This window comes from Mastacembelus armatus, chromosome 3 (assembly GCF_900324485.2).
Source record: "Mastacembelus armatus chromosome 3, fMasArm1.2, whole genome shotgun sequence".
Taxonomy (NCBI): Eukaryota; Metazoa; Chordata; class Actinopteri; order Synbranchiformes; family Mastacembelidae; genus Mastacembelus; species Mastacembelus armatus.
The window spans coordinates 22,867,831-22,894,923 of record NC_046635.1 but is presented as its reverse complement, the minus strand read 5'-3'; the positions used below and the strand labels follow the sequence as shown (position 1 = coordinate 22,894,923).

General features: G+C 37.9%; 1 protein-coding gene across 5 annotated transcripts; it reads left to right on the top strand.

Annotated features, from left to right (window-relative positions):
• On the top strand, positions 1-27,093 carry lrrc49 (leucine rich repeat containing 49). 5 transcript variants are annotated; one of them, XM_026293721.1, is made up of 19 exons: positions 1-312; positions 523-588; positions 1,554-1,623; positions 1,798-2,001; positions 2,177-2,279; positions 2,771-2,974; positions 3,795-3,861; positions 6,874-7,017; positions 10,618-10,695; positions 10,832-10,893; positions 12,936-13,083; positions 15,238-15,321; positions 16,979-17,154; positions 18,282-18,377; positions 21,697-21,931; positions 22,170-22,355; positions 23,019-23,128; positions 25,221-25,374; positions 26,338-27,093. In XM_026293721.1, exons 1-19 carry the CDS (start codon positions 223-225, stop codon positions 26,551-26,553), a joined length of 2,493 nt encoding a protein of 830 aa, XP_026149506.1. In that variant the 5' UTR covers positions 1-222; the 3' UTR covers positions 26,554-27,093. The 5 variants fall into 5 exon arrangements, with proteins under 5 accessions (XP_026149506.1, XP_026149503.1, XP_026149502.1 ...); XM_026293718.1 differs by lacking the exon at positions 10,618-10,695 and having other exon boundaries at positions 16,982-17,154; XM_026293717.1 differs by lacking the exon at positions 10,618-10,695.

Below are 27,093 nucleotides of genomic sequence, written 5' to 3'. Positions count from 1 at the left end.
GTCTCTTTCCGTGGAAGTTTGTCGCATTTACACGACGCTGTGTTTAAAACGTCTGAAGATGCAGTTACGGTCTAATGCTACAAGTCTGAATTGTAGCAGTACAGTGATAGATTGGCTCGTTTATTTAATATATTCCTGGAGTTGTTACCAAGACTAAAACTGTTTATTTCAGCGTCCTAGTTTGGTTTTAACTTAACTTCATCAAACGTTAGCTAGCGTTAAATGGAGCCGGAGCGAAGTGAGGGCAAAACGTCTCGCTCTTACAAACATAGGACCATTGTCAGCGACAGTTTGGTGTTTCTCACCCCCGTGGTAAATATAATTTTTAATAATGATTTACTGTTGTTTCGCAAAAAAATGCTGTAACGTAGTTAAACTTTATAGGTGACCCTTTAAAAAAATTAAGCCTAAACCTTCGTAGAAAAAACAGCGAAGTTATAAGTGGTTTTGGTTAGTAGGTTGGCTAGCTAGAAGTAGTAGTTCAAGTCTCATCTAATTCAACCCAGCACAATATTTCTACAGGTCAACAGCTGCAAGTTGCACCTTACAACTGCCAAATCCCAAATACCGGAGAGAGCCCAGAATATGGTGAGTCATCCCGAGAAGCAGACCTTTTTAAAAAAAAAAATGTCTCTAATGTCCATTTTAATAGATCTAGATAGCTTAGATTAATAAATATAACATACTTAGTTACATAATGTAGAAAGTCTTCATAATTATATCAAATGCTATACATTCTATATGTGTTGTTGGCAGATTGTCCAGGTATTTCTAAATTAAATGGTGAAGTATTCATATTTTGCTAATTTACATTTTATTCCACTTTTTTAGAATGCAGTATTTATATACATTATATAGTGTATACTGGAGGGTTGTTCAATTTTAACAGGTACACTTTCTAATAAACCAGTCTTACTGTTGTGTACAAGAAATGACTTAAAGCAGCATTTATAGAGAAACACTTTGCAAATTGCACTGACTTTGCAGAGCTGGTCTGGGCATATAATACCTAATGTGATCACTCATTCTTTTTAACATGTTGTCACTCCAGTTCTGTCCCAGTCTTGACAGCTACAGCTGCAAACAACTGAGCAGTTAACATGGCTCAGCATCTCCTTAGTGCTGCTGTCTATGCCTTTTAACTTTATCTTTTGGGAGCATACATACAAAAAAGTTGACCAAAAAAAAAATACAGACATTTTCAATCCTGCTTTTGAGCTGGTTTTTCAGTTCAGATATGTTGTTTAGTATCTGATCATTCCCAAGCATTATTAGTTCATGATAACAAGAATCTTGTTTCCATGCATTAACTATCTTCTTCCCATGTTGTCCATCCATAGCCATGATATACTATTGCCTTCCCACACATTATTACTGTGTAGCTACGAAATACGGTCTCATTCCCCCCAATGTTCATTTTGGTTCCTGAGCTTAGACATAGTCTTTTAATATATCATCACTTAAAAGTAGAAGCCTCAATGCAGGATCTAACAGTATGTATCTCTGGTCTGTTGTGTGCCTCACGGTTTATCAACTTTTTATTTGTTATACAGACTCACTCTCAAGATCTTGTAAAAGAAACAACCATGGATGCGATCCAAATAATGAATACTTTTAAGCCAGGTAAGCTAGATCCAGTTTATGCGTGCACATTCACTCACTCACTCATACTCACCCACCCACCAACTAACCAACCAATCATGAGGTTTTTGTGATTCAGGTTATTATTGAATGTTATATCCTTTGTATATTTGGCTAAGGTACTCCATATACTGTAAATAAGCTTTGCCTCTGTAGAAAACAGACTGCATGTATACAGCCAGAGAAGATCTGTCCAGACACCTTTGGTGCCATCATTTGCCAGTCACTCTACAGATGGTGGTGCTCAGAATGGTTTGATGGCAGTTTCACATGCAGCACAAGATGCTAGAGACAAACGTAGAAGACCAAGCTGCAATGCAGGGGCCATTTATAATACCTTAAGTCTTACCAAGCGATTGGGTAAATATGGCAGTGTAACTTTTACATATAATAGAGTTGGGAAACATGTTTTTTTTTTTTTTTTTTTTTGCTGATTTTTAGATTTATAGTTTGTTCTGTTATGCCTGTACACATATTGCAATGTTTTTATGCAATACACCAGGGTATTTCATGTCTCTTGATATCTGTTTGACAGGTGATCCTGGAGGATTTAATTACTACTCTGTGTCTGGTTTTCCCTTTAACCAGTTGCCTTGTGACAGTTTTACATCCAGTTTTTTACGAGTCGATTTGGACAGGTACCCTTTTTTTCTCGTTTCAAACAGACTGTAACAAATTTATAGGTTTTACTATAGAACATGTTAGTTTAGCAGAAAGTTACTGCAAACTGGCCATATGACTAACATACCATATGAATGGTAGCTGTGTCTTTTTACTTCCATTGTCTTTTGTATTCTGATCTTCGCCAAATTTGCATTACTATTTTCAAAAATGGCACATGCCTCAGATTACCACCAGGGAGCAGTAAAATCCCTTAAATGCTCTCCCCTTGTCTCCAGAGATCAGTTTACTAAGAACTGCTTCACTGGTAACTGTGCAGAAATAAGTCAGTTAAGATGTATGGTCAAATTCTTAATCATCTAAATCACTAAATTAAAGGTTTCTTAAAGATAAAATACAGTTATTATGTAAATTAAATGCTTATATATATATATATATATATATATATATATATAATACATGTTAAACCAAAATTTAGCAGAATGTTTTTTTTTTTTCCATTATTCAGGCACTCTTTGGAGGATTGTCCTCAGCTGGGCATTATGGATGAATTACAACTTCTCAACCTCCAACACAATCTAATCACAAGGATCCAGCATTTGTCACATCTGCAACAGCTTGTTGTACTAAACTTGTATGACAATCACATCTCTGAAATGATTGGCATTGAATCTCTAAGCTCACTTAGGATCCTTATGCTGGGGAAGAACAGGTTAGTTGTCATCAGTGGATTCACAAGAAAAATAACATAAGAATGCTTTGGATTTGTCTAAATTGACTACAGCATTTTATCCTGAACTGAAATTTGATCTAAAGCCATATGGACAGACCTGAACAATAAGTGACTGTATGCTAGTGTATGCAATGTTGGGAGTAACGCATTACAAAAGTCGCACCAATACAGTAATGTATTACTTTTTTGCTGTAGTACAGTAATAGAATGCAATACTACTAATAAAATTTTGCTAATATTTTACAATTTAAAATCTCAGTGACACTCATTTCAACAATCCATTGTATCCTGAAATTACTTGGTGTTATATTTTACCAACACTGCGAGACATTCCAGCACCAGAGAAAGAATTCCATGGGAAAAATAGTCTATTTCCTGTTCCTCGAATTTGCTGGTTAAGATGACTGCAGAGATGTCTTCTACATGCATGCAAGATGGACATACTATTATTTTAATTTTCTCAGAGAAAAGACAAGAATGTAATAGTCAAGTGCAATCTATGTGCAACACCAAGGGAACTTTCCATATTGAGAAATAGCACAATCTCTGCTAGTTGTATGGATGAATAAACTACATTTTAGCCTTGTAGAATGCCTAGTCATACTTCTGTGGTTATTTTGTTGAAAGTAATGCAAATGTAATGTAATACATTATAATTCAGAGACAGTAATATTGTAAATTTTTAATATTAATTTGGGCTGCATTTTCCTTGGTACCTATTCAAACAACATCCACACCCCTGGGTGGCTGCACCTGGTACAATCACTAAGGCTAAAATTTGTTTGTTTTGACTTTTTAGAATCCATAGAATATGCTGCCTAGGAAGTCTGTCCAAACTGAATATCTTGGACTTGCATGACAACCAGGTACAGTTCATTTACTATCGTCCCACCGACAACAGGTTTGTGTTTTTTGTTTGTTTCCCCATACTTTGGCACCTGTTTTCTGTAGAAGTTGATGGTCTCTTCCACCTCCTAGTGGTTTTATTCAAATAGTGGTTTGCTATGTTGGACTCAGCTCTATAAATGCTGAAATGAGTCAAATGGACTTGAAGACATGAGAATTAATGTAGTCATGTTTATCTTATACTCTTCTTTTTTTAGTCTATTGTCTAAAATGGTGCTTATTTAACTGCCCACCTGCTCCTGTCAAATAATGCTTTAAATGGTGCAGCTCTGTTTGTGTAGAATAGCTGTCCGAAAAAGTATTACAAACTGGTCATGTCCAGGATTTCTTTTCCTTTTGATATACCAGTTGCTTTTAAAAGTCACATCTGATGAATTTTTGGTCTCAGTTTGGTCTCATCTCAGTTTTTAGGTATTTATCAGCATTTTTAGTTTCCAGCACTGCTGGAGAACAAAGGACTGAAAGTCTGGAGGTTCAGTTCTGCCCACAAAGGTCTACTCCCACATCCATTTTCTATGACCCCAGCATAATTTATTCAGCAGGCACAACTCTTTTTATGTCTTCAGAATTGGCAATGGTTTTGAGCTGTAGCAGATTATACTGTTCTGCTATTAATTTGAGTCTGAATCTATTATTGGAGGTTGTTTATGCAGTGTCCACAATAGAGCCTGACTCACTGATATTAAAAGCCAGAGAAATTAAATAATGGAAGTAAGACTGATGTCAGATAAGGATTTTAGCATTTCCTGGAAGGGGAAAACAGAATAGAAAGGCTTCCACTGATCAAATTAGTGTTTTGCCAGCATGCCACCTACGCTCCTCCTCAGAGAGTTACTCCAGAGCCCTGGTAAGATTCTCTCTCTTTCTGATGTTGGCTTCTCTTTATTGTACACAAGCAGATGTCCTATTTCAATGACTGCTACTGTGTTATTTTCTGTTGTCTGTTGGATGATGCTTTGTTGGCCTAAGTTTTGTCCACTTGTTGTTTCCTAACTACATTTCATTCCATGTATTTAGATTTAGGGCAATTATTAAATATAATCTTTTTCGCTGTCTTTGCTTGTAATGAAATCACATGGCATTCAAAGGTAGCCATTTATTTATTTATTATTTAACAAATAGTTATTCTAACTACAATGGGTTACTTTTCACTCAGACCTTAAGACCTCCTGTTTTGTGTGTTTAACTGTTCAAATGTAATATGAATGCTGCACAATGATAATACAATATGATGAAGTGAGTGAATTCAGAGAGGGGAAAAAAGTATGGATGAATTATAATATTGTGAAGGTTATAGTTATTCAACCCAGCCATATTGTTATTTAGTCACAATTGGCAATAGAACACCTGCTACTTGCCCTCTTTCCTTTTGTGAGCATGCTTTAACCAAACACTGTATAGCAACGACAACCATTCTTCCTTCCATCTTCTTGCACAAAGGGCTCATCACGTCCAACCTAGTTTTTGCCCATTTATTTAGTGGGATGTTGTTTCTTTTTCCAGTTTGCTGGAACTATTCATAAGGAGATATTTTCTTTGAGTGTGTGACTTTCAAAGACCAAGTGGTGGCGTAACAATGTGGCCTGACGTTGCCGAATAACTCATCTTTAGAAGTGATGTTTTCCACTCAATCAGTTTGACTTAAATGCTTACAAAAGACAGAGCCTGTAAAATAAAGACTAAGTATCACTTAGAGATGTTTCTGAGCTCATATATCTTGAAAAAAAAAATCCCTTCTATAAATCAAGATGATGATTTTGATTAGGTTTGACTGAATCTGTCATGTGTGATAAGCCTAGCACTGTGGGATAGGGTGAAGTAGGGTCATGGACTCCCCACATGAATGCTTTAGGCTTTGCTGCCATTAATGACACCCATAACACAAAGTTTGCAGTGTACTTCTTTTGACAATACAGGCCATTATGTGAAGTGCTTAAGGTGTGATTACTGTATTGTTTACAGGAAACATGCCCAGGGCTGATGTTACTCTCTCCTATTTATTGGAATGTGTCTCTTAACCATTGTATTCACCTAGCCAGACAAGAACAGGCCTCTGTTCTGCTTAGGAAGCAATATTCTGAATCTATATTTTAAAGAGTTTTGCACTAATATTAAATAAATATATTAGACATTGCTGAGATATTATATACACTCATGTCCTAATTGCATATCTCAAGTGTTAGATAAAGTTATCTTGCCATATTATGGATGCTGGACCTTCACCACTGGAAAACACCTAATTCATGATGTGTAAGACAAGATCCTCAAATATTTTAAATGAGGTTTAACCTGCATGTCTTCATTTTGAGATACTACTGAGATATGATATTCATTCCAGTTAGACCATAACAACCATTGTAAATGCCTTTAAATGCCACAAGATGATTTCACTCTGCTGTATCTATCACCAGATTATTTAGTGCAGTCTTGCAGACTGAACTTGTAGATTGGATTTATTGTCATGTTCTTTTACTATCTTGGAGCTGCATATGTACGTCAGTACACTTGGGCAGTGACCACAGACAGGTCTTTAGTTAATACTGTTATCTATGCTATCTATTAAATAATAGATTGACAATATATGCTGGTTGCTGCAGTCAGTTAAGAACATAAGGAAAGTTGGTAGCACTTCAGTGATTTTACATGTGAAATTCAGTTTGCTAGTCAGAGTGTACTATGGTTGTATAATGTCTGCTTGGACTGAAGTCTGACAACTATTGCCTTTAACTTAGTATCTACAAATTTTAATTGACAGCCTCCATTCTGAACTACTAGGTGCCTGAAGAGAATATCTTTACTGATGTGGCTTTATATCTCTATGCCACCACAGTAATCTCTCCCAAAGAGGCACAGGACAAGAGGCATGCTAAGATTTCACTACTGATTGACTAAATACATTACTTGACTAAATACATTACTTGAAGTTCTGGGTTATGTACTGTTTTGTGCTTTGTCACTGTGCTTTTGTCTAGATCTGCAGGATAGAAAATGTGTCCCACCTGAGCGAGCTACAAGTATTGAACCTGGCAAGAAACCGCATCTCCAAAACAGAAAACCTGCAGGGTCTGGACTGTTTGACTGAACTCAACCTAAAGTATAACTGCGTCTCTTTTTTGGTGAGTGGCTGTTTTCCCAGTAAGAAGCTGTTTAACACATTTTATTTACTTGCTGTTCTTCAAATTTTTTAACAAAGACAAAGGCATCAACTGTTTCATCAAACACAACCTCATTTTCAGCCAGGGCTGAAGTTTGTCCTCTTTCTGTTTGTGGGGCTTCCGTTTTCTTCCATTTAAAACTGCAAGAAGTGGTTAGACATTTCATAATGTATTTCAGGATATCAGTGGATACAGTTGATACAGACTTAAAAAGTTTTGTTTTGACTGCTGCTGTAGCAGATTTTTATTAGTTCTTTACACCTTGAAATCTGACTGTGCATTGAGGTAGCTGTTTAGTGTCTCTAAACGTGCACCATGACACCTGCTTCCTAGTAAACTGATCTTCACAGGCTAAAGGTGTTGGTAGTGTGCTTCATTTTCATGTCATTTCTTTCGACTAGGTACTTTGGATGGTTCTAGTTTACTATGTTATCGGATCATATTTACTGTCAAAAAATGACAAACAAAAATTACATCAATAGAATATTTGAAAAAACTTTGTGGTGAGAGACACGTACCTCATTCCCCACCGCACACCGTTTACTTTCTGGCACAGTGAAAAATAAACTATATAAAAAATGCAGAACAGTGCATGCCAAAACAGGTCATTCATTTGTATGCAAATCCCCTAAGCCCTTTCCTGCTTCTGAGATAGAAAATACAGACAGAATCCAACAGTGTGTCATATGAAACCTCCTCCCATCACTCACCATGTCCTCTCCTTGCAAGTTCTGATCTAGAACCACTTCCAGTCCTAATTATCAGATATAATGTTTTATTTGATATACAGGAGAAAAAAAATGCTACCTCTCAGCAGATTCTCTAGTCTCTGTCATTAGTGGTGTTTGCTGCCAAGTGCTCTTATCAGGCACGAAGTAAATAAGCATCCTCCAGGTGTCCAAGTTTGTGTCTTCAGTGGAAAAAAGGCAGATGAAGAGTGGAATCCTAGATATGAGAAAAAAAGCATTTTCCTTGACTTGGTTATATGTTGCACATGAGTTTTAAATATTATACATGTATAAAGTATGTTTATGTGAATATTTGACATTATGTTTATGTGAGGCTTAGGTGTAGTTTCCATATTTCTAAACATCTTTTATATAATGTAGGTTTGTAATATGTCACCAGTATTTATTACTGCATCTCAGTATTAAATATCTATAATTTAACTTATTTAATCATAGTAATCATAGTATCATAATATATATATTATCATAGTATCATAATAGTTCCAGACACTTCTGGAACTACTGCTGTTTTTCACTCTCACTAAATGTTATATAAATACATCTTTTCATATTGTAGTTGTAACCAGTTTCTTCTTAAGCCCATCACATTTTCATTTAAATGATAGTTTCGCTACACTCAAATGCTGACAAGTTGATAACTGATAACACAGTTGTGATTCATTCTATATCCACTTGCGGAAATGTCTAATGTTAACAGTTGCTCTCAGGTGGGCCTTCCCATTGAGAGATTCTGTAGAAGTCAGTAAATGATGCATTTTACATTTTTGGAGGGAGTGATTTATGAGCACTGATAAAACCAACAAAGTAAAAAGACACCCAGAAGCAGACCATCTCTGTGGATTAGCAGGAGTTTTTCTGATGGGCTTATCTTCTTGTATGCTAGTAATGAGGCTAGCAACATTAAAATGGAAAACATAAAAAAATATGTATTGCTTTTTAGTTGCTCTGTTGCAGATTGAATAACTTAATAAGGTGTGTGTGTGTATGTGTGTGTGTGTGTGTGTGTGTGTGTGTGTGTCTGTCTGTCTCCACTTTGCCAAAAAAAGCCCTTTAGGTGCAGAGAACCTGGAAACACTGGTATTTCAAGCCTCTGCATATGGCCAAACATTTTGATTTTAAAGAACAAAGCATAAATGTGCAGTCAGCAACACCACAGCATCTGAAATTCTACAAAATTGTACTGCAGGCCAGATATGTGCCAGCTAAGCTCACATCAAAGGTCTGTGCTATTCAAAGAGTTATAAAATCCAGCAGTATAGAAACCCACTAAGCATCTGCATATACATGTTTGTTTGAGCTGTGTACATGCTTTTTCGTGGTCTTTCTTGTTGCATGCAATGGCGACAGTGGTGAAGAGAGGCAGTCCTGTGTTTGTGGAATAATTCCCCTGCCAGAGCTCAATAGTATGAGTGTGAAAAATGAAGACACGCAAGCTGTCAGTGAGAAAAGGGTGGAGCAGGGATAAAGAGGTGAAGTCATGGGCACAGAAACACGACTACACACCCGCAGGCATACAGACACATAGCAACACAGCTGTACCCAACTTCACATCAGAGCCTGTCAGCTGATCAATCAGTTTTTTTTTTGTTGTTTTTTTTTTTTTAAAGAAAAAGAGACCACATTGGTGTGTGATTCTTATGCAGCACATCAGCTCAGTGATGACATCATTCAGCCTGAGATGGGGTTTCTATATTTAGTCTCAGACAGCATGCATTGGCTGTTGCTTCACCAGCATCCACACAGGGACTGGCACAGACAGACATTCTGGGAGCGTGGTGGAGGATCAGTATTAGCTAGCAGTCAATGGCATGACTTGCCATTTTTTAAAAGAAGGAAAGAGAACACACCCCTGTATCGCTGGTGTAATACAGTATTATATTCTTTTTCTCAATGTAACTACTATATTTATTCAATATGTGCATTATGCTGCAATCATACAAATTATACTTCAAATGACTACCAATGAATATGTGATAAGCCTGCGTTATTAAGTGCTCATGAGAGATTTTACATTCACTAGACACAGAACAGTGTTGCATGCTGAAGTATAGTCAGCACTTTGGCCAGTGGAAGGGTTTATCAGTGTTCTATATTTATTTGAATCTGTGGTCTGGGGATTTTCTAAATAACAAGACCCTGTGCTACTGTTCTCTACAGCGCTATTAGCACAGCCTAAATTCTAGGCTAATATCTCTTTTGAATAAGATAGGTTAAACTTTATTTATCCCCTAAAGGGAAATTCAGGATGGATTCAGAATGGAGACTGGCACCAGAGCTGAAGGAGGCTATGAGGTGGTGGCTGCAATATGGGCGGATGCTGATGTAGCTCATTCAGACTGGTAGTTGCTGGGAGTGTCCTCTTTAAAACTGGCAACACACACACACAGCATAGATCTTAAAACTACTGAACATGATTTCCCTTACACCCCCATCTGATTATCTGAAGACACTGTGATTGTGACATTGCCGACATTCCCATATGTCCTATTCAGTTTGCCAGTTGGCCAGCGGCTCCCTCACTAAAATCTGTATTGGTTTTGGTGCTGGGCCTACCTGATAAAGAAACAACCTCTTCCTAGTGAGTTTCCAATAATTTATTCCAGCTATTGTTTTTGTGTGACAAGATACAGTAGCTGGCCTCTCAGTGTGTGTATGTGTGTGTGTGTTTCAGTGAGCATTGTGAGATAGTTTTCTGCAGCAAAGGTTCTCTGCATTAGTGCAGTACACATTCTGCTCTCCCTCCCCTCCCCCTTTTCTCCTCATGCTCTCTCTCACTCTCTTTCTCTCTACTGCCCCTCCTCTCCATGTGCAGACAAGGCAGCATGCTATATGTGTGTGTGCATGCGCAGGGTGGATGGGGATGCTGTATGCTGGAGCTGAGAGCTGCAAGGTGACTGAGGGAATGGAGAAGGATACAGAGCTCTGACGACAGTGACGATGCAGTGCCCTCTTCCAGAGCACTTTCTCCTCTTCACGTTCTTCAACCTGCCTCTTTTCCCTCTCCCTCTTTCTCTTTCTCTTTCTAGACTGAGGTGGACCGCCTGCCCTGCTTGCAGCGCCTCTTTCTCAGCTGCAACAACATCACCAGGTAAGAGCTTTTACCGCTTAACTCTCTCCTCCCCACAGGGCAGGAACAGAAATAGTAGCTGGACCGTGCTGTGTTCCCTCCCTTTGCTCTTGGCAGGGCCTGGCCAACAAGCTGTAGGCAAACAAACACACATAGCCATGCACTCATGGAGGTTTGCTGTATACTAGAAAGCAGTTTCTGTAACCTAGAAAACAAGATGTGTATTGTGGTGTTAGCAAGCTGTTCTTTGTAATGGGTGCACTGATTCCTTGAAGTTACTCAGGCAAGAGGGATGTAGGCAGAGAAATGGTACCTCACGGTCAGAGAAAATTAATGACTTTTCATTTAATCTTAATTAATGATTTTTAGGTTGAGGCAATTTAAGAGACGCACTATATATGTTGGGTCAATGCGTTTTTTTGCTCAGTGCCAACATCAACCTGCTTTACACACTTTTTCTAATATCTGTAGTTTTTTTCCTTTTCTTTCACATTTCTGGGCTCAGCAGTCAAGATGTCCTACACTTGTTTAAGTAGCATAGCCTTCTCAATGAATAAGGCCACTATAAAATTGCTTTATGTTTGCCTGAAGGAGGGGCCTGTATATGGGGTTCAGGGTGGGACAGTATTTATTAATGTCCTTAACCTTAGTCACCTTGTGCTGTGAACGAATTCACCTGGCATTGCAAGCCAGCCCTGCTGTTCTACTGTCTGTATGACTCAGTAGCCGATACTGTATGCTGCTACAAAGGGAACTATATACCAAATAATCATTTATTTTTTTAAGTTTTAGAAATAATACATCTTCATAATATATAAATGTATAATTTCTTTCTTTATAATTCTACCTTTGGTAAAGTTTAGTTTGTTAGTGTGTTATGAAACCTCCTCCCATCACTCATCATGTCTTCTGCTTGCAAATTCTAATCTAGAACCACTTCTAGTCCCAGTTACAAGAATGTAATGTTTTATTTGATATACAGGACAGAAAAAAGTGCAATCTCTGCACAGATTATGTTATTCAAAGCTACTTTTTGAAGGTATGTCCATAAAGCCAGTGTGGAAAAACTTGTTTACCTTTTTGAAAGTGTCACTTCTGATAGAACAGTTGTTATCAACACTCCAAAGGGTTTGATTCTGAATGCACCAAAAAATGTGAAATGTAGTGAAGCACCATTGGTATCCCTTAAATATTCTGTCACAATCGGTGTGAAAATTATCCTCATAATTGCTAGAAAGTAATAACATTATTGTAAGTTATTATATATAATCATACAAATGTATATGCATATGAGTTAATACCAAATAAATTGATCTAGTTACTGGTTACTGCGTGTGGTGGTCTGTGTGGTGGTCTGTGTCTCAGACCAACAGCACTGTCACACAGTGTTCCAGTGTAAAAAAGAGGCCTGGGTGTTCCCACTGTCAGAGATAAGAAGAAAAGAATACTGACCTTTTCTGATTATCAAATTAGTACACTTTCCGGGCTATCCACATTGATATTTGAATTGTAAAATTTTGCTTTCTATTTGTTAGAACTCCAGCTTTGCTCCCGAATGGTTGCACTTGCTATAATAGCTCTTCAGAGGTTTTATCTGACCCTCTTTTGCATCCAAAGAAACCTCTGGCTAAGATCAGACAGCACAGCACAGTGCAGTGTCTGGCAAATGATTCATCAAGATTATCATCACAAATTACCAATGATAGAATCTACACTGCCAGACATAGCATGAATGTGCTTTTCCATGTGTCCTGCTTTTTTCTCTTCATTGCCTCCTGAGTAATGTCAGGCTGCCAGTGTGCGTGTGAAATTACCAGTTTTAGATGTCTTGTTTCAGCTTGGCTCTATTCTGTCAACGTAGGCCTACATTAAAGGCTTAAGTATCTAAACACAAATGTGGGGGGAAGTTGTCTTGTTTCATGACTCAGGCTTCCTAATGCATAGTTGGGTCATGACTCTATCATATATCATCTATCATCTACCTTATTTTTTAATGAAAACTTTTTTAAATTTTGTATAGCTTTAATACAATCTCATTCTATATGTTCTTTATTCATTTTCAGTTTTGATCAGCTAGCCTGCCTTGGAGAGTCACACTCCCTTTCTGAGCTCACTCTGGATGGGAATCCTGTAGCTCTGGAGACATGGTACAAGCAGGCCGTCCTGCGCTGTGTGCTTCATCTGAGACAGCTGGACATGAAGCGCATCACAGTAAGACTGAACTGTAACTGTGTCTGTGTGTTAAAAGTAGGAAAGCGCGCCACTGCTACTAATTATAGCTGTTATATAATTTTTTAAACTTCATTATCATTTCAGATATTATTTTCTTTATTTCTACACAGTAATACTGATGAAAGCAAAAAATCTTTTTATCATGTAAGAACAGGATTGCTCATGTAGAGTTTTGACTAATTTAAAGCTATAAAACCCTCACATCTCATGGCTGTGCTGTATTTTCCATTTACAAATGCCTGTGTTACCATGTCATATTTTGATCACACATTTATTTTCAGCTTTCAACCTTTATGTGATTGTCAGAGTATATGCCCCTCCAGGCACTTAACATGTTGATTCTTGAGAGCGAGTCCGTCTTGACATAAGCTTTATTATGGTTTCACAGTCCAATACAAACTTCAGATGAACCCACATAGGCAGTCTCCCATTCACTGTTAATGGGGCATCTCCAAGTTTGCATATATCCCGGTGGTATTTGTTAGTTTTGGTTCTCTGACATTAGCATTGCAGCATTCATCATATTTGCCCGTTGCCCTTGCAGGCAAAAATGTATCAGTGAATAAACTGTGAGCTAATCATTTACAATGCACATAATGTATACTCAATCTTGCAAAACAATGTTTATTCTCAAACATGAAATAATAATAAATGAAATAATTGCATTTATACAGTGTGCCAGCAAAGTGCAACAGTGAAATACAAGCATATATTTAGAGGCTGTCAAGCAGGGAGCACCCAGGTCTGAGCTTGTACTTTAAAGGAATCTGACAGTACCACACACCTTGCCCTCAGAACATACTGCTGATAACATGAAAAAACCCTAACCCTGGTAACTCTAATTTTAACAGCCATTCATATTTTTTACCTGAATTTTAAGATACTTGCGGTCTGTACCAGTTTTAATGAAATTTCAGGACCTTAAGGCCCATTAAATCATTCATGTTTGTAGCTGTCAATCCTGACAATGGTTTACTTTTGGGAGATGTAAAGTTTTGAATCGAGAACAGTAATATCACCCCTGCAGTAGAGTTTCTATATTTCCAACCAGGCCATGATATTGCTGAAGGGGAAACTTTCCAGCAGCCACCGAAGAGCTAGATTTTCCTCTCTAACTGATATTGAAAAACCTGCCCCTAGTAAACTATGTTGTTAGTAGAAGTGAAATCAGATTATTCAAGATAAAATCTATTCTTGACTGCGGGCAGATCTCCTGTTGTTTATATATAATTTGGGAGTAATATTGCAAATTAGAAGAAATAGGACTGCTGCTCTGTTCAGGGGTATATTAAATTCTGCTTCTCTGCTGTATGTGCTAGAACTTTTGATTAGATTTTGCTTTGACTTTGATGACCTAAAGATATTATCAGTTGTCTTACAATAATTGTTAATTTAACTAGTTAAACACATAATCGCATTCTGATTTTATTATTTGGTTGAAAATGCATTTTATATAGAATATTTGAGCTTCTTTAAACACAGTTATTCTTAAACACAGTTATTTATTATACTGGAAATATTGTAGTAAGTAAAAACCTAGCCAAATATCCTAAAAGTCAAGGTTAGATACAGCAGCTGCCCAAATAAATGGAGCATTACCTCTGGAAAAAAGCATCCTCTGCAATCAATAAGATATTGATTGTTTTTACAGAATAGCATCTGCGCTTTGGTCATCTTCCTGTTTGAAACTGTTCCTCTCAAAAACATCTAAAGCCTAAATCAGTGACATACAGGTATAGTATCTTAATCCTTCTCTTCTTGCTGACATCAGTGTCTTGACTCTATTGAGGTTAGCATTTTGATTGATTCGACTGAAGCACCCTCTCTGCTAGCTTATCACAGACAGCTGAATATCCTAGCTCTTAGCTGGCACACTCAGATTGTTGGCAGCATTGCATTCTGGGAGATTTGGCTTTCCCCAACAGCTGGGCTCACTTGATCCGAGACTGAAAATCAGAAAGATTATCCTATGATGCAGCCAGCTGGTGTGATAATTTCTCCAAGCGTCTATTGTGGTGCAGTTTTAGTGTTGAGAATGCCTCCCTCATGGTGTCTTGTGGTCCCCCTCTCTCCTAAATAATTCAGAATTCATGAATTGAACGACACTCTGATTGCATTAACCGTCTTTTTCAGGACAAGGATCGGCGCATGGCTGCTGTACAGGCTCGAAAAGAGGAAGAGAAGAAGAGGGAGAGTCACAAGCAGACCATTCATGAGGTACCACTCTGAGCTGATTTGTTCTCATTTCTGCGTGCCTGGATTTTGAATTTACAGCAAATGTAGAGTGATGAACTACCATTCAGACACTAGATTGTGTCCTCTGAAACCACCAGTGCCTTTTTCATAAAACTGGGTGTTTGAGTAATTATTGTTGGTAGGAAGAGGACTGTTTCTTGCAAATGTTTAAGGTACTGGAGAGAGCTTTGATACTATGAATACATTTAGTATTTTAAAGCACTACATATTAGTAATGAGATGTGATTAGCAATGTTTTACCCATCTCCTTAAAAGTATTTATAGAGTATAAATCGAACTGCATCTAGCCATTATATTTATGATTTCCAGTAAGGGTTGAGCTTTTATTTGGACAATAACAAATGTCTTTAGCCTCTTAATGATAGATTTACAATAATCTGCATTTATGTTTACTGTTTTTGTTCTTACCTTGGGCATCAGAACATAATATATCTGATAAGAAGGATCTAAAATATTTAGGTCACATATGAAATTTTTTGCTTGTTCACTTCAGTTTTGTTGGGCTGTGTTTCAGTGAGCCATTAAATATACCTTTTAGATTCTGACATGAACTTTGCACTGTTCAAATCTAGACCAGGTCAATGACACAAGTGCCCTTTGGGACCATGTTATGTATGGAGAAGAGTAATTTCCACAGTGCTACTCTTAAATGTGTCTATAAATTATACTTTATTTCCTTAAATATTGCACAGGCATCTGTTATGCAGTAAATATGTGTGTGTGCTCTTGGTCTTTGTAATGAGCATTTTAAGCATAATTATATTGCAGTGAGGACATTTTGGGTGGTCTTCACTTTTTCAGACTCCTGTTTGAAGGTTAAGGCTTAGGACTCAGGTTAGAATTAAGTTGGTAAACGTTGAGGTTGGACATTTAGTTGTGATGGGTAAGGTTATGGTAAGAGGCTAGGGAATGCATTATGTCTGTGACTGTCTTCACAAAGATAGAAGTACATGTGTGTTTGTGTGTGTAAGAAGATATTGATATGCCCCTGCGTGGCAGTGGTGTCTTGCTGAGAGATGGTCTGTTTTCAGAATTCATTGTCTCTTCGTAACCTAACTCCTGCTAATCCCTGGCACTGAGAAAATGTTATAATGAATGCCACAGCCAAGGGTTCAGGAAGGGTTCACTCTTGAGGACTCACTATAAATTGACAGTGACTCACCTCTGTATCAGGGAGTGGCACATTGAGTAGTGGAGCATATCGAAACCACAGCTGTGTTGGGAAAGAACACAGAAAGACAGCAGTAGAGCAGAAACCTTCTCTCTTGCAGAATGTAGATGTCAATTTTACTGCTGAAAGAGCCGGCTAAAGTTAAATGAAAATAGTGTGGTAACAGAAGCAATTACATTTGACCAACATATAAATATGGAGTATAAGATCTACCTATAGCGAGGTGTGATTTCATGCAAATAATTCCAGACGTTCCATGGTTTTTTTTTTTAACCTTCTCAACATCATATCTCAGAGACAAGCAAGACTGGAGGAATAACTTTGCCTGCGACCACATCAAGACAGTGGGAGGGATTCCATTAGTCTAGCCTGTCTTGAGTTGTGCCCAGGAGAATTGTCACTTGAAACCTTTGTCCTCTGGGTCCGTGTTTGCATGTTTTTGTCAAGGAGAAGCGACGTTTGGCAATCCGTAATGCTGCACAGCAGTGGGAGGGTGTTAGGGTCTGCCTGGAGCTGCCACCAACAAATGGGGCTAAAGAAGATGTCAGTCCAGAGAACAGCCCTGCACACAGCCCTGCTCAGACCAATGGGCTTGCACAGGAGTCTTCTCCAGATGAGCCAAGGTACATTTCACATCAGCAGAAAATTTAATGTTAAGTATCTTAAGTAAGCATTGAAATGAAAGAACTAAAAGGATCTATATATCAGTGTTATGTGTGACCTTGTCTTCCTGATCTAAAATGAACCATGACTCCAGAACTATATATGTGTGTTGTTTAGATATACATAATTTATACATATCTGGGCAATACAGAAACTTACAGTCCAGAAACTTGTAGGGCTCCTCTAAATAAATAGAACATTTCTGTTTTTTTAAGCCTTTTTAGCCATATGATGTAACCTAGCTCTAAGGATGTGAAACATTACACCTACTTAGCTTCAGAATTTAGCAGTTAGCATTTAGCTCAAAGCACTGCTGTACCTAGATACAGCCTCACAGTGCCTTTAACATACCTGTAGACTCTAAGCATTGTTATCACATATTTATCAAAATCTTTCTGTATTTGCTAATTTTTATTGTTCAAGCCGTTCAAGCCTGTGTGATTCAGGTCTTTACCAATAGTAAGGCATCAGATGTTAAGGATATTCAATAAGTAAGGCTTTTATTAAGGGTTTCACTGTAAGATTGCAGTGTCCATGATACACTACACATTTGAGATCTCAACTTGAATAAGATCATGGTGGAACTAATGTGTATTTTTAATATCTGTTAACTTTTATTGTACATACAGTAAGTCAACACTTTTAACACTATGACATTATAATTGCTCAGCTTTGGCTGGAGATGGGAATATGAGAACTTGAAAAGAATGAATCTTAAGTTGTTTTCAGATTACAGGAGGTTTTATGTAATATCCTGACTATCCCCTTGTGCCTGTTGGAAGAGAAATCTGATCTTGCATCTTGCTTGGAATGAATTTGGGCATGCAGTATCTGTTGAAAAGGGGTAGTTGTCAGGTTTATCTGAAACATTTCTGAGATGTTGGCAAGTGTGTGCACTTCTATTAAGTTGGTGGTACAATTTTTTACAGTGTGTGATGGCGTTATCTCTTGTCCTGTTTGTTTGCAATTATATAGCAAAGACCGTATAAAATGTATTATTATCTGTGTGGTTCAGGTCTTTACCAATAGTTTTTTCATTCATTTGAGAGTTATTGTTGCTGATTTTTGTTTTGTTTTTTAAAATCAGACGGGTAAGCCCAGGTTCTGGGCCAGAGCGACCAACAGGTGGAACAGAGACCAGACTTCGCAACAACAGCCGTCCAAACAGCCCACGAGATCCAAGGTAAGGCGAAAATGTGTATCTATGTACACACACGTTGAAGCAATGACCTACACCACTATCCCAAAAGGCCACTGTTTCCAACCTGACCTCCTGGTCAATAATATTTTTATGTTATGTTTTAAGCAGCTGCATTAAACAGATAGAAGATATATACATGGTTGGTTACAGATGTGATTTTTGCAGCAGCTGGAGCATCAAACCCATCTTGAAATGTTCTTTAACAACATCCATTAGCTTACTCTGGTGAACAGGTCTAGGTTGAGAGCTCTCTAGTAAAATCTGTGCATGCATGGCTAACATGTTTGTCTAATGTTAATGTAGGTATCTGGTTTAGTCTCCTGCACAGATTGTGATCCAGATCTGGATGAGTTATGAGGGGTGGGTGGAGATGAAAGTGGGGCCTGTGTCATGCCCTATTATTACATGTTTCAGGCTTTTCCTTCCTGCTCAAGGATATGAAAATGACCCTCAAGCACAATCAAAATGGTGATGGCTTTCTTTCAGTTTATTATAACTTCACTCATGTGGATTAACACGTTCTGGTCATTAAGAAGACACATGTTATTCAGTCTGCTATTATAATAGATAAAATAAGAAGGATTAACTGATGCCTACGAAGTGTAGCCCAGATTACATGATATAGCTGTTGTAAGTACTGCATACCGAACTAAAATATTCCATCCTCCCCCATCTAAAGCACAAAGGGGCAGATGATGGAGGAACTAGAAAACAAGAGAGTACTGTAACCTATCATTAGCTGTGCATATGTAGGTTTGTGTGTTTCTCAGTAATAAACTGGTGACTAGCTCTTAAACTCCAAGGCTGTGGCAAACAGCTACCATCTCAATTACAGATAACCTGAGAAAAAAACACACCTTCAACTAATTAGCTTTAGAAAAGTCATTACAGAAAAATTTGGGAAATGTTCAGGTTGTAAAAATTATGATACAAACTACAAATATTTTCTCTGAAATGGCCAGCAATATGGGACAGTGAAAGAGGCATATTTTGGGGGAAAATATAACTGAACATGCAGAACATGTCTACCTTTTTAAAATCATAATGCCAAGTGTAATTAGTAAATATACCATCTGACCACTTTCCCTATAAAGAGAAGTTTTCTGCGTATATCAGCTAAGACTACTTGAATATTCATTAAATACCGTTTTAATTTTTCTGAAGCTTAACATTCCCTGTAAAATATATTCATTTTTAGTCATGTCTCAAGTGTTTCACCACTTTGTCAAGGCAATGTGATCTTTTGTGATCCAGTTTTTTTATAATTATGCCACAACCCAAAAACCATCTGTGTCCATATACTGTGAGTGAATGAGTTCTGTTCAGGTAGGTTTTAGTTCTTCAGCATTAAGTGGCAGACAAGCTATATTAAGGGCATTTGTCTCTGCATATACAAAAAAAAAACATCATCTCTGGTTGGCATCAGCAGCCTCAATTTGATTACAAATAACGTCATTGGTGAAGTTGATGTTGACAGCAGATTTAGCATGATAGTGTCACTGTCCTCCTACAGTTACCTTATGGCACAATTGCTCATGTCAGTGACAAAGTGAAACTGAGATGCAGGTCCAAATTTATTCCTATGGGAATGAATTAAGAAATATCTAATTTTCCCTGGAAGTTATTGAGGTTATGGGTGCATGGCAGTGGTAGAGTTATAACACAGAAATCAAATGTTACAGTATATCACTGTGTGGGGTGACAGAAATGCCTTTGCACCTTTCACACATTCATTTAATGTAGAGCTGTGCTGAGATTCTGAACAGGTGGGCTTGCAGGCCATAAATCAATAAATTATGCTCACAATAGTGAGAAAAAAAGCAGGCTCCTTGAAAAATACCACACCACCACATACTGTAGAAATACAGTCTGCAGCTCCCAATAAACATACATCTGCATAGTAACAGTTTTTCACTGTGTAAGAGTGAATGATGAAATGATTTTGTAAGAACAGCTTAGAGAGCAGTGTTTTGTGTGTGTCACTACCACACAGTATTTAGGCAATTGGAGACATCTTTGCTACAAGCCATTTCTTTGGGCTGATTAAATTGTTGAGAGATGACAGATGTCCGTTTTGAAATTCCTGTAGGATTAAGTGAGATAGCTCTAATTGAATTAGATTCAGTGTCTTATAGCCATAGCAGGATCCACATAACTGTGACAGATTCTTCACTCTGTTTTCTTCACCTTGCTCACCTCTTCTCTTAGTATTTGTTACTGTTTATGTCTAAAGGGGATTGGTGGCCACCTGACAGCCTTTCAGCTCTGATTATGGGCGAACAATTTGTGACAAAGCACAAAGTGTGCTGATGGCACGTTTCCAGGTGCACAGAAGTGACTGTCATTCTTTACATAACTTATCTTCATGCTATACTCCATCTCCTCAACTTCTCTTCAGCTCCTGATATACTGTGTTTGGCAATCCTACATCTGAGGTGTGGCGTATCCTTACAATTAAACTCCCTTTCAGTTTCTGGCGCCTCCCTGTCTAGTGCTAGCCAAGTCCCATGTTTCTGTCCATGTGTGGACAAGCTTAGCTTTTTGACTAACAAGTCTGCTTTATTTATTTTAATATTACACCTACTCACAGTTTATGCTGTTTGTGTTTGAATGCAGATTTCACTATTTGGAGACTATACCCATCTTCTAATATTTCTGTACTATTCTTATTCTTGCTTTTTAGAGATTATGAAGAGGTTTATCTAGAGGTTGGTAGTGTACCAGTTATTTTCTAATTCGTCACATCATTGTTCCTCTTTTTGCTGCTCAGTTACAGAGGAAACTGTTCCTTTTTGTTGTAGAGATGTTGCAGATCAGTATTTTCTTTCCTTATGTATGTATAAGATGTAAACTGTACACCCTTCCTTGCTTTAGAAAAATTGGTCTCAACAAGAATCTTGGATTAGAGTTTGATGATCAATGGATTAGTGTTCTAACCACTACGGCTCCACCATACGTGGGGATTGGGAGGGTGTGAAATATGGATAGCGGTGATTAGCTTGTTGGCGGGCTGAACCCAGTGTTGAATAGTGTGCAGCCAATTACCATCTGATGCACTGCTATGCTGAAAAATCCCATGAATGCTGACAGAACCAGCAGGCTTATCACATGGGCTCAGCCAGGGAGATTATGTATTGCCCAGATCCTCCATTCTCATAACGCTCTTATTAGTGAAGGACACTTCAGCTGTTGTGAGAATACAGTAGAAGGCAATTAGGCAGTACAATTAGGACATTGACAAGATCACTGAATGTTCCGCAGTTATATTTATTTTCCTTCCTTGTATGTGTATGATTTTCAGGCTTGTGGAGGCAGGGAGCAGCAGTGTTCAGAGCCTGTCCTTGTCTGACAGTCACCTAGCAGAGCTGGATGGAGACTCCCTGCGTTTATTTGGACTTGGAGCCCTAGAGGCCCTGGAGAGGGGATGGGGAGTTCAGACTGCTGGTGCTGTCACCGTAATAACCTTCCGCTACATTAACTTTGATGCCATAGTACCAACACTGCCGCGAATAAGGGTCAAGTTCCCCAATCTATCGGTGAGAGCACTACCCGCATATGATAATGGGGCATGGGATGATGTTGACATGAATTCCTAAAAGCAAAAAATGAAATTGTGCATTTTTCCTTTCCATATAGTTCTCCTTGGTAGGATGTTTCGGCGCAGAACTACTCCCAACCTAATTTGTTATCATTCAATGAACTGCAGTCTTAAAAATCTAAATTAGATATGCATTGTACTGACTCTCTTAAACCAACTTGCTATATTTTCTACAGCACTTGATCTTCTTGGAAACCAATATCAGCTGTCTGCCACAGCTAGCGGCCCTGGCTCAGGTGAGGCGTCTTGACCAGTTGACCATTCACTCAGAGGGAAACCCAGTGGTCAGTCTGGCTCTGTGGCGCTCTTTTGTCATCTACCGCCTACACCATTTCAACCTGCAGAGGATCAATGGCCAGGAGGTGAGGACCAGATCAGTATATAATGCGGTCTTCCTGCAGTGTAAAGGTGGTGTGTAAGACTCAAATGTAATAAGTAACCAATAAATTTCAACAAATTTATTAATACAAATTTCACTCTTAATTACAATTTGTTACATTTTACATTGTATTAGAGACTAATACCACTGTCAGGTCACAAGTTAACTTAGATTCAAGTAAAGATTGGAATGAAGGTGGTGGCAGGTAGTCTGGCTTTATCCTACCAGCATCTATAAAGTGTTCAGCACAAAACTCCTGCCAACAACACAGTTCTGTTTGTATTTGGATTAAACAAAATGAAATACAATACTGTAATACTAGATTAAGTAAAATATGTTAATTTGTGAAGTTTGGTAGCTGGACTTTGTTAGCCTCAGACAGGGCTAGCGTAGCTGTTTTCACAATTCTTTAAACTAGAATGGCTTATACATTGTGTCAAAGTTATTTTTTTCTTACCTTGATTTTACCTTGGTTTTTCCCTTGAGCTGTCAGATTTCTGTCTTATCACAGTCAACATGCAATGAGGCTGTAACTTTAGAAAAAATGTATTCTTACATTTGTGTTTTCAGACTGTAGAGATACACTCAATCAATTAAGTGTCTTTTGCTGTGTGCATGTAAGTCCATGTTTGTGTATCTAAATCAGGTGACCATGAACGATGTGATTGCTGCAGAGCGTGTGTTTGGGACACTGGGTCATATAGCAGCTACTGAAACTCCACGTTATCGACTTCTCGTGCTGCTAGAGGAGTCCAGGTGAGAATTTGATCTCCGACACTTAACCACAACATAAAATTAACTATAATTTAATGACAGGTGTGTGATGTGTCCTGGCCTTTGTATGTTGTTTCAATATGTTAAGAATGTGTGGATTCTTAAATGTATGTGCATGTGCATAGTGTTTTGTGTGTATAACATTTTCTGTGTGTGTGTATGTATGAGACAGTGAGACAAAGTCTGCCACAGAGGAGCCAGGAGAATTAGACATTGTGTCTCAGGGTAAGGGTGGGTACTTGGCACTTTGACACAAACATTCTTCTCTCTCCACAGCCAAAAGCTCTTGAAGTCTGTCACTTGGAGTCAATGTAAAACATTCTCACATAAGAATGACAAAATTCTGAAGCTAAAAATAATTTAGAGCTGGTTAATGGTCTGACTGGTTAAGAGAACTATACTACATGTGACAGAATACCTTCTGTTATGATGGACTTTATGACTGTAATGTTCAAATGTAAGTGTGAATGTCATAAAATAAAAGACATTTTTAATTATACATAATGAATTTTGTAAGACGTAGTGGAGCAACGTGCAAATCTGGTAATGAATTTGAGCTGTATGTGTTTTAATCATTTTCAAAATGAAAAACTAAATTTTAGGAAAATGTTTCTCAGCTGCTTCTCAACTTAAATTATACAAACTCTAAGGATAGATGATAGACAACAACCCAAGACTGAAGATTGTTTTCATGAGTGTTGAATCATTATCTGCATGCAGAATCACTACCCCTAAAGTCAATTCTGTGTGTGTTCCACTAAATGCTGTGAAATTAGATATCTTATTTGTCAGAACCGTTTTGTGATAGGCCATTTTTTCATAAACCATAAAGTCATTACTGGATTGCACAAATGATAAAAACTGGAAAAAGGACGTGATGCAGGGAACACAATCAAGGGAATTAGGCAAAAACACAAATGTTCCATGCTTCACAAAGTTTTTTTTTCGCACTGTATCCTCTTTTGTTGCTCACTGTGTTGTAGATTTGGCAAAAAACAGTTGTCAGTCATGTCATTGTGTTGAGGAAAGGCATAATGTTACAGGGGTTTGAAGATTTGTTCCCACTGTGGTACTACTACTGTCAGGTAGCTTGGAGTATAGTATTTATGGATGCAACTAAAGATTTTGCTAATGTTGGTATGAATACATATCAAATATCAACTTAATACACTAGACTGTGTCTTGTAGCATAAGGAACACATACTGAATTGCCTTGCTCTGTAACCCCAGATCTAGCCTTACAAGTAGTAAGGCTACTCAAAACCTGTTTGATGCAGCTATAATACTATTTATGTTGTGTGTAAACTTTTCTATACAATTTTTTATACAGTTTACAGTGGTCATTGGTTTTTGTAAAATAAAAAATTTAGTGCAGGATTTGTATAAGACATTACTTACCATGGTAACGTACTTAGCAAATTTCATTACCGGGGATGTCACTGAAAGGAGCCCATGAAGTGAAAACTGTTTTAATGTGGAAGTGAATGCACCTGAAATAATCCTTATAGCCCTGGTTGCTCAAAGATCTGCTATCATACAAAAAGCAACTAAGGTATGTAAGTCAAACTTTCTTAAGTGTGTTATATCTGCACGCTCACACACCCATGCTCACACACACTTTACAAACTGTCTTATCCTATGTGGAATGTTTGCCTGCAGCTTCCTCTAAAAAGATTATTTCAGCAACCTGGCAATGAATTGAGAACATGTTGGTGCAATAGTGAATCACATGAGATTTCATATTGATACAACATTTAATGTATTTTATATCAAGTTTTATATCAAGTCCTCTGCTGCTTTTATAAGTGTACATGTCCTACTGCTGAGTAGTAGTATTTTTTTTTAGAAATTAATGCTTGCCAATCCTTTGTATCTGCTGTTAGTTGTGGTGGTTTTCCTACATAAGTGGTTTTTTTTTTGTTGTTTTGTTTTTGCTCAAAAATGTCTTTTAAAGTGTTGAGGTGAATGGAGTATTTGATTGACACAAGAACACACTTTTAACTTTGGTGTCACTCTCTTGCTGCCACTGTTCCCAGCTTCACTCTTACCTCTCTTCTCCTTCTTTGCCCTGAAGGAAGCGTCAGCTGCAATTCCTGTTGGAGGGGCGTGGTCGGCGGGCAGGGCTCAGTCCAGAGGAGCTGCTTGACAATGGCAAACTACTAGGAGAAGACTTGAGCAGAGCATTGTTCAACTACCCAAGCAGAGACTGCAGTGCAGAAAGCCCTGAGGTTGGTCTAGTTTTAAATTTCCACTAAGGTGGACAATAAAGAAATATTCTCTACTATATCTAGTAGTTTTTTGCAACACCACAGTGATTTGAGAAACTGCAACAACTTTTGAAAAACACTGAGAGGCCATGAGCCCATTTCTAGCCAATCCCAAGTGACATTGGCTGAGAAGACAGATCGCCAATCAATCACAGGGCTGATACATAGAAACAGACAAATATCCACACCTATGGGCAATTTAGATTTACCAATTAGCCTAAGGCCAACCTGCCTGTCTTTGTATTGTGGGAGAAGCTGCAGTACCTGGAGAGACCCACGCTGGAACAGAGAGAACATGCAAACTCCACACAAAGTACTATCACTTGTTCTTTTACTTATATACATGGTTCTGGGATAGCATTAATACATAACATTTTCTGATGAAAACATCCACTTTTAGTTGTAGCTTTGCTGTGATCTTTTCCCTGACATTTTAAGTTAAATGACATATCTCTAAGATATAACTTTATATCTTCAGTCATAGACATAGATTTGTTTCCAAATATGAATAATTATATCCATATGCATTTTATACTGACACTGAAAGCATATTTTGTACAAATGATTAAGTATTTTTGATTTTTTTTTTTTTTTTTTTTTACTAATAACTCCTGCATCACCATTTTAGGTTCAAGTAGTACATTTTCTTCATGACAGGAATGACACACACATTCGAAAGATCCTGCTCAGCAACGATATTAAACACCGATAGCTTCAAATTATAATACGTCTGACTGCACTATTTGACAGGGCCTAAATCAAAGGATCTAGATCCACAATGATGATGTTGTAAAAAATATAGTAAGCAAGCTTGAATCTTTTACCTTTGATTTGCCTACCAGCACTAAATTTCATTAACATGCAATGCAGTACTTATAAAGAAAACAAATCAAACTGAATAATATTCCTTCCTTTTACTCACAGGAGGGCACTGTGGAGTCATCGGAGCGTGGGGCCATGATAGAGCAGTACTTACAGGAGTTGTTCCAAAGGGCATCAGACACCAATCTGAAGGGTGAGGCTCTTCACAAGCTCTGGCCATCCATATTTGCAGAGATGGTAAGAGACTGTGTATTGGAGATGAGGGACCGAGCGGCCTTTCGCCGAGCCAGCCTTGCAAAGCTGTCCGAGACCAAGTGAAGAGGACCAAAGGTTCACTCCTAGACCACACACACACACAAACACACTGATATATAGTTTTCCAGGGGGCCTTGACTGCTCCATCTCAAAGTCCATCAATAACAACACTTCATCACTTCAACTCATTAGTATAAAAATTGGAAAGTGAATTGTATTTCCCTAGTGTGTGGGAAACTCTTTGTTTAGATGGATGTAGAGAGTTTTAAAAATGTCTAAAAACTTTTTCATGACAAATGCATCTTGACTGAATGTAGATTTTCACTGAAAATGCGCTGTCTGATTTCAGTGCATGGAACTGTAATGTACTTGAAGTAAGTTATAGGGATGTATTGACTCATGGTGCATTGTGGTCCCTACAGAGTGTCCTCTCTGAATGACCCCTCTTCACCATTCTTCCCCTTTCTTGAGACTAGAATGAATTTTCTGTGTCTTAAATCTTGTTTCATGCATTGTTTGATCACTTTCTCCTGCCTGGCACAGACATGGCTAAGGACTTCTTTGTTTACCACTGATTTTCTGTATTGTACTTAGTATTAAAAA